The sequence below is a fragment of the Podarcis muralis genome, chromosome 13, assembly GCF_964188315.1.
Source record: "Podarcis muralis chromosome 13, rPodMur119.hap1.1, whole genome shotgun sequence".
Lineage (NCBI taxonomy): Eukaryota > Metazoa > Chordata > Lepidosauria > Squamata > Lacertidae > Podarcis > Podarcis muralis.
Window position 1 is genome coordinate 31,804,937 of NC_135667.1, and position 7,490 is coordinate 31,812,426.

At 45.4% G+C, this 7,490-nt stretch overlaps 1 protein-coding gene across 5 annotated transcripts in view; it reads right to left on the reverse strand.

Annotated features, from left to right (window-relative positions):
* The window catches only part of MLLT6 (MLLT6, PHD finger containing), a 92,322-nt gene extending 88,587 nt beyond the window's left edge, over positions 1-3,735 (reverse strand). For 2 of the 5 annotated variants that reach the window (XM_028703941.2, XM_028703938.2), the window contains exon 1: positions 2,997-3,734. In XM_028703941.2, the coding sequence (XP_028559774.2) occupies positions 2,997-3,105 (109 nt within the window). In that variant the 5' untranslated portion in view covers positions 3,106-3,734. Of the gene's footprint in view, positions 1-2,996 lie in introns of all 5 variants that reach the window. The other 3 variants (XM_028703939.2, XM_028703942.2, XM_028703940.2) reach the window with 2 other exon arrangements.
* Between the last annotated feature and the right edge of the window lie 3,755 nt (positions 3,736-7,490).

A 7,490-nucleotide genomic window follows, 5' to 3' on the forward strand; every position in this document is an offset into this window, starting at 1 on the left:
CAATGGATCTCTGACTCCGTGTGCACAGCAGCATAATGCTTACATCGGCGTCCGTCCCTTGACCAGACCAGAATATACACAGAATGTATTTACAGATTGCAGCCTAGTTGCTTATTTGGTCTGGTGCAACATCATGTCTAGGATTTAGCAAACAGTTAAGTCTTCCTGAAAGGGTCCTTGTTGACAGAGCTGCTGTCACAGATTTCTCAGGAAAAGAAAGACAAAGGGCAAGGTAGCTAGCCTTTGGGAAAACTGGGCTCAGGTGCTGTGCCCTTCCCACCAACTTTCGAGGTAGGAACACAGGAAGCTGCCTAATAGCAAATCAGACCATTGGTCCATCAAGCTCAATGCTATCTACCTTGATTGGTAGCTGTTCTCCAGCATCTCAGGTAGGAATCCATCCCAGTCTTAGAGATGCCTGGGACTGAATTGGTCCACTCAAAGCATTTGGTCCACTCAGCTTTGTATTTAACCATTTGCTTGGTAGCCATGGGTGATCAGGAAATCCTACCAGGCGAATGAATGAAATTGCATGAAGGCAAGTGCATAGGCTGGGAGAGAAGGAAAGGGTCAATCCATCCCTCCTCTGTCAGCCACCATGGCAGAAGGCAGGGGTTGGATTGTTTGCTTTAGTAGCCCCCTCAACCTTGTAAACTTTGATGGAGGGGGCTTCCATGGAAATGCAGGTTACTAGCAGCCAACTGAATTTTGTTGCAGGCTACTAACTTTGTGGGCTTATTTACACGGCAGGCTCTATCCCTGAGCTACAATCCTTTGTTGATTTGGCTAACTTTTTTTGCAACCCTTCGCCAGTTTCCCTTTTGCAAGTGCCTTTCCTCACTTGCTTATGTGCATGAATTGTTTTTAACAGGCAGGTGATTCGAGAGGCAGCATCAAAGCTAGCAAATGAATGGGATTTCATTTTAAGGCTAAATGTCAAACGGAGTCCCAGAAACTATCTTCAAAACCAAGACTCAGCCTGGAAACATGTTAAATTGTCGCATAGAATTTAAATGCTTAGGCAGGATTAAAAAATAAAAAATAAAATATTAATTATATATTAATTAATTACATAGATAGATAGATAGATAGATATACAGTAGATAGATAGATAGATGATAGATAGATAGATGGTAGATAGATAGATAAACAAAACATAATTATTTCCTACTTTTCTGTCATTCAAAGCCACTAGAAATAAAACCAGCTATGTAAAATTTATATAAAAGCAAAACACACTGGGTAACATCTGGTGTTATTAATATGGTGTTTAAGTTACTTAAGTTCATTGATTACAATGGGTCTGCTCTGAATATGACATCGTTAGCTACCACTCATTGGAACAAGATAAAACATGAAAAACACCAAGCTCAGTATGCCATGGTAAAGAAGCTCAACTTCCATCAAAGCTCAAAATCCTGTCTATAAACACATGGCTTTTGATGTGCAAAGACAGCACTTGTGAGCATGGACAGAGTGCCTTTCCTCCACACTACGGAATAACCACAGGCAGCTTTCATGCATCTCGGATTAGGGATCAGAGACAGGGGACCTGTGGGGTAAGCCTAAGTGCTGTGTCTTAGCGGTAGAGCATCCGAAGGTTCCAGGTTCAATTCCTGGCATCTTCCCAGTACAGGTGGCAAAGACTAGCTGCCCGTACAGTGTTGACAGTACAATGTTGACAACACTTTCTAGATGGACCAATGGCTGACTCGGTATAAGGGAGCTTGTGATGTTCCCACAACGGTTGGTTGGTCGTTCTTTTACTTTCATTTATTTTAGAAAGCAAAGCCCTGTTGGAAAAGATAACGCCAGGCTCAGCACCAGCCCTAGATCTGTGGGGCTGGGTGCAGCTGAGGTGATTCCTCCTTGCCCTTCTGTTTCCAGTGTTAATGATCTACTAAGAGACAGAATAGTAGCCCGGAGGCACACAAACCACACGCACTGTTTTCCTTGCTCAAATGTGTTCTTTTGCAGAGAAGGGATGTCCCCCAAATTCTGCTCCATCTCTCTCTGGTATACATTATCCCCCCTTCCCTAGCTTACCTTGAAACTGCAGGCTAGAGCACCCCTTCTACACACACACACACAACCCACACAGAAAAAAAAGTGACAGCAGGGTGGCTAATAATAGCACCCCTGCTAATCCGGAAGGAAGCCGAGGGAGACCGTCAGAGGTCACGGCCATACGATTCTTCTGAAGCTACGTCAAATAATATAATAATACAAATACAAACATGAACACAACAAGCCGCCCACCCCCGTATAACCTTTCTGTCTCTGCTGCTGTTTTAGATCTCCCTCTTTCTCTCTCTCTCACACACACATCCCTTTATAGGCCGGTGCAATTAAAAACGCATAAATAAAAAAAAAAACAAAGCGATAAACACACACACACACATCAGTGAGAGGAGGGGAAGACTAAGATCTGCCCCCCTCCCGGCACTAGCAGAATTAAAAGAAACCTGCCCTCCCAGCGATACAGACACAGCTCCGACACCCCCCTTTCTTCCTAAGGTTGCGCTTCTGCATCCCCCTCCCCAAGAAGGCCCTGTCAAGAATACCGTTATACAGAACAATAGAAATCACACTACTTACTATGAATAACAACGACGCACACTTAAAATCCTCCCACCCGTTTTTCTTTTCTTTTTTGCAACTCCATGCCTAAACCTCTTTTATTATTATTATTATTATTATCATCATCATCATCATCGTTGTTATTATTTGCTCAAAGCTTTGCAAAGGCTTGAGATGAATGGAGGGGAAATTACACCACATCTCTCTCTGTCTGTTGACTCCATCGCCAGAGCTATAGATATATACGCGCACATAGATTTATATAGATATATACATCTAGTCTGGCAAAGAGTTAAGATGCAAAGCGGGGCTTGGCTGGGGAGGGAGGGAGGGAGGGAAGGAAAGAGAGGCGTAGGGAGGGACGGAGGGATGGAAAAGGTGTCAATACGGAGGGATTGGTTGGGGGGGGGTCTTACCTTGATGCACCGCCACGTTACAGCCATGCCCATCACAGTACACCAGGGGGTTTTCAGCCCAGCCCCGCTCATCGGAACAAACGCAGCAGCCACCCACCATCTCCTTCATTCTTCCATAAGTTTCTTCTGAACTGGTTTCCTCCTACTACCCTCCTGTTTGTTGTCGTTGGGGGTGATGGTGATGTTGTTGTTTCCAAACACGCAGTCACTCCTCGTCCTTTTCTTCCTTCTTTTATAATCTCCGGGTTTGTTTCTCTCCCTCCTCTCCCCCCCCCCCACCTTCCCTCCCCAGCTCTCTCTCTCTCTCTCTCTCTCTCTCTCTCTCTCTCTCTCCGATTCGCCTTTCAGAGACAACAATCTTGCTAGGACGGCGGAGGGGAAAAAAGAAGGGGACTCCGGAGCCTCCCCGCAGGACAAAAATGCCACATTGTTATTTGCAAACGGGAGATCGGCGGCATTGCTTGAGCTGAAGCAGACGCGGTTGCTAGTCATACACACAAACACACACACTCACTCACTCACACGCATGCACACACGCTAGACTCACGCACACACGCACAAAACGTCGCCTTGGCGGCATACAGCCCACAAGCCAGCAATCATGGCTCCACGCGCTTGCAAAGTCTTAGGTTCAGGAACAGCTGCCTCACTTGGGAGGGAGGTATTTTTCTGCTTCCTTCCTCCGCACCCCCGCCAGCAGCTCCCTTTTGCAATTATTGAAGTGTTCGGGGTCCCCCACCCACCCCCGCCACCGCCGCCTTTTCTTCCTTTCCTTTCTCTTCATCCAGGGGAACGGATCTGGCATCTGAACTGCACGAGCAACATTTCCACCCTCCCTTCCTTTTCCCCTTTTCTTTTTTTTCTTTTGGTCGTTGTTCAATATGGAGCGATCAAGCAAGCAAAGGACCAAAAGGGAAAAAAAGGAGGAATATCTCCCACCACCCCCTTAAATCCTATTATCTGTAACGTTGCCTTCTTTTGACAGATAAGGGTTCCGCCAGCGCCACCCTTCGGCCAGTGAGGAGAAGTGGACCCCTCAATAACAAGAGGAGCGTGTGGATTTTGAAACCTATCGCTATATATACTGAAACTTGTCCTCCAGACAGCCTTTTATTGGTGTGCGTTCACTGATGATTCAAGCTCATTCTGATATTGGGGCGGTTATACATAAGCCAGCTTTCAGGATTGTTTGTGCCGGCAAAAGTTGAGAGGGGGACATACAAATGCTTCGTTTCCAAGCTGCGCCTATCCTTACTGAAATTCTGTAACTTTTTTATTCTGCAAATGTTCTTCCGGTTTATAGGTTTTGTTATGCTATAGCGCAAATGCCAGGCGGCAATAATGCAATAATTTTGGAGACACGTTACAGTACAGCTAATGAAATGGAATGTGTGGACGGCCCAGTATAAACTAATGCACTATTACCATGTCAGTGACATGTCACAGAATACACCCACCCCAAAAAAACCCCACGAAAAAACATAGTCAAGAGAGACCCTAAGAGGTATAAAAAGTTACAGGATTTCAGGAGGAGGTTGCGGGTCGTGCGCTGATTTGAAACACAACTGTATTTTCCAGCTGAAACTTCTGCAGGCACCGAAGCAGCACTAAATACAGGATCATGAGCACAACTCATCCTGAAAGCACAATAAAAAGGACATCTGGAGATTCCGTGAATCTATTTTACGCTCTTCAAAGCAGAGTTGGAGGTAGCCTTGCTGACTCATTAGGAAAGGGGGAAAACCCCAAAGCAAGTTTGGTAACACCTTTAGGTCCAACCAACCAAACGGTCACAATGGAAAACCTAATAATTTTCTTACAGCACTGTAACTTTTGGGTTATGTTTGAAAGGGACCTGATCGCGCTCCTCAGATACCAGAAGTGCTGACAGAAGTGGGCAAGGCCTTGTTCTCAGAGAGCAAGAGCTAGACCTCCAAGGCTTAAGGGACAGGAGGGTAGATTTCAGAAGAACAACAGGAGAAACTTGCTATTCAAGCAAAAATGCCAGCAAGCAGAGATCAGCATGGCCTGAGCTGGATATGAATGCCCTCATAGCTTTGTTCTGGCCTTGAAGAACTGATCTCCCTCTATCTTTTCCCTCCACTCAATTGCCTTTGTGTTTCTTGTCTTTTAAGTTCATAAGACTGATGGCAGGGCCTTTCTCTCTCTCTCTCTCTCTCTCTCTCTCTCTCTCTCTTTCCCCCTCCCTATTCTTGATCCATGTTGGAGACAATACTTGTCCAAAAGCAAAGTAAAAATGCAGTAAATAAAATAAATGGCAAATAGTATCTGAACGGTAAGTACAGGTTGACACACTGGAACCACTTACCTAGGCTATGAACAGATTAGCAGCTTAAAATACAGCAGGGTCGCTCCCCCCACCCTACTGCATTTCAAGTCACGTTTGCACATTGCTGTATGCGCCAGAGAGGGGCAAAGAATGTCTTCACTTGAAGCGCATCACCTGTTTCATTTCCCCATGCCTAAAACTCTCCCAGCACCTATTCATTAACCTGCACATGAGCTGCCCCCCACTGTCTGAAATGTACATTAGCTTAACTGCGAAATGAATGTGGCTTAAGTATTTCTTTTAGATTATTAGTAATTTCTTAATATATTTCTAATCCCGCCTTTGCCCCCCAAGTTGGGATTCAAGGGATACAACACTTAAAACCTTGTAAAGTACAAAGTAATAAAAACAAAAAACAACAATTAAAATGCAGCAGAACACATTCGAAACCAACAGTTCAAATGCAGTTTGCTCTGACCGCAGCCCAGAGATCAGTATTGTCTGCGCTTTAATTTTCAAAAGCCTGTCTGAAAAGGAAGGTCTTAGATTTCCAGTAGAGGGTTAACAAAGAGGGAGCCTACCTAACCTCTCTTGGGAGGCAATTCCACAACATGGGAGCAGCCACAGTAAAGATTCTCTCCTGTCACCACCAATTGTGCTTCTGGTGTCGATGGGGCCAAGAGGATCTTAGCACCTGGGCAATACATCAGGTAGCCTGGGCCCAAACCAGATACGGCTTTATAGGTCATAAGCTATTGAAGCTTATTTGAGGGAAAACACAGCACCACAGCCTTTCTCAAGAAGCTACAGAATAGCTCTGCCTCGTGGGTAATGCTATGCGTACACAGATTCAAAAGCCAGCAGTGGGAGCACACTGGGGCCAAAGTAAACAGTAATGTGCACACAGCCTTAATTATACCGAGTGTAGGCCCACAATGAAATTAATGGGCCTTAGTTAGTCATGTCTATTAATTTCAATGGGTTTATTAGGAGTATGACTAACCTTGGATACCACCCAGTGATTCTCTCTTTGGGGACAGGCCCAAGCAATTCTCGTGCTTGTGGTTCAAAATGCAAATGGCGCACCTCTAGCTGTGAAGAATGAACCTGGGGGCAGAATCCACCACAAAGCTCCCTTGATCAAACCCCATCACTGAAGCAAAGAGGATCCATGCAGGGGAACTACCCTTAACACTTTGAGACCTGCCGAGAGAGACCAATGGCCCTTCCAGTCCATCACCTTGTTTCCGACACTGGCCAATCAGATACCTGGGGTGGGGTAGGTATACTGCCTCTGAATGTGGAAACTCCATTCAACTACTGTGGTACCTCAGGTTAAGTACTTAATTCGTTCCGGAGGTCTGTTCTTAACCTGAAACTGTTCTTAACCTGAAGCAGTAGTTTAGCTAATGGGGCCTCCTGCTGCTGCTGCTGCGCCGCCAGAGCCCGATTTCTGTTCTTATCCTGAAGCAAAGTTCTTAACCTGAAGCACTATTTCTGGGTTAGCGGAGTGTGTAACCTGAAGCGTATGTAACCTGAAGCGTATGTAACCCGAGGTACCACTGTACTTGCACGGCTGTTGCCAAATGATAGATTCAACCTCTATTTGTCTAATGGCCTTGGAAATACATCTAAATGCATGGCCATCACCACCTTGTGGGGCAGAAAATTCCATAAATTAACTCCACCAGTCGGTGGGTGCCTCAGTATCAGGGCTGGTGATGTTTAGCACTCTGCTGACTTAATGTAAAGGTAGAGCTTTTGACTTACATGCAGAAGATATTAGATTGTGGGGATGGGAATGTCTCTTACATTTGGACAGCTGTTGTCAATTGGAGCAGGCCAGAAGCCTTTTTGGCTCACGGGACCCCCATTATCTCAAAGCTGCAGCACCAGTACAAAGAAGGAAAATGAGAGCCGATATATGGTCAGCTGATCCTGAGACTTATGCATCATAACAAGCAGCCCAGTCCATTTGTATTTACAATTCAGGACACATTCCTGCATTGGCATTGCAGGGGGCTGGACTAGATGTCCCTTGGGGTCCCTTCCAACTCTACAATTCTATGATTCTATACATCCACACTATACATTGATTGTGCTATGATACCGCTTTAAACAGCCATAGCTATCCCCCCAAATAATTATGGGAACTGTAGTTTGTTAAGGGTGCTATCAGTTGTGAGGACATCCTTATTCCCTTC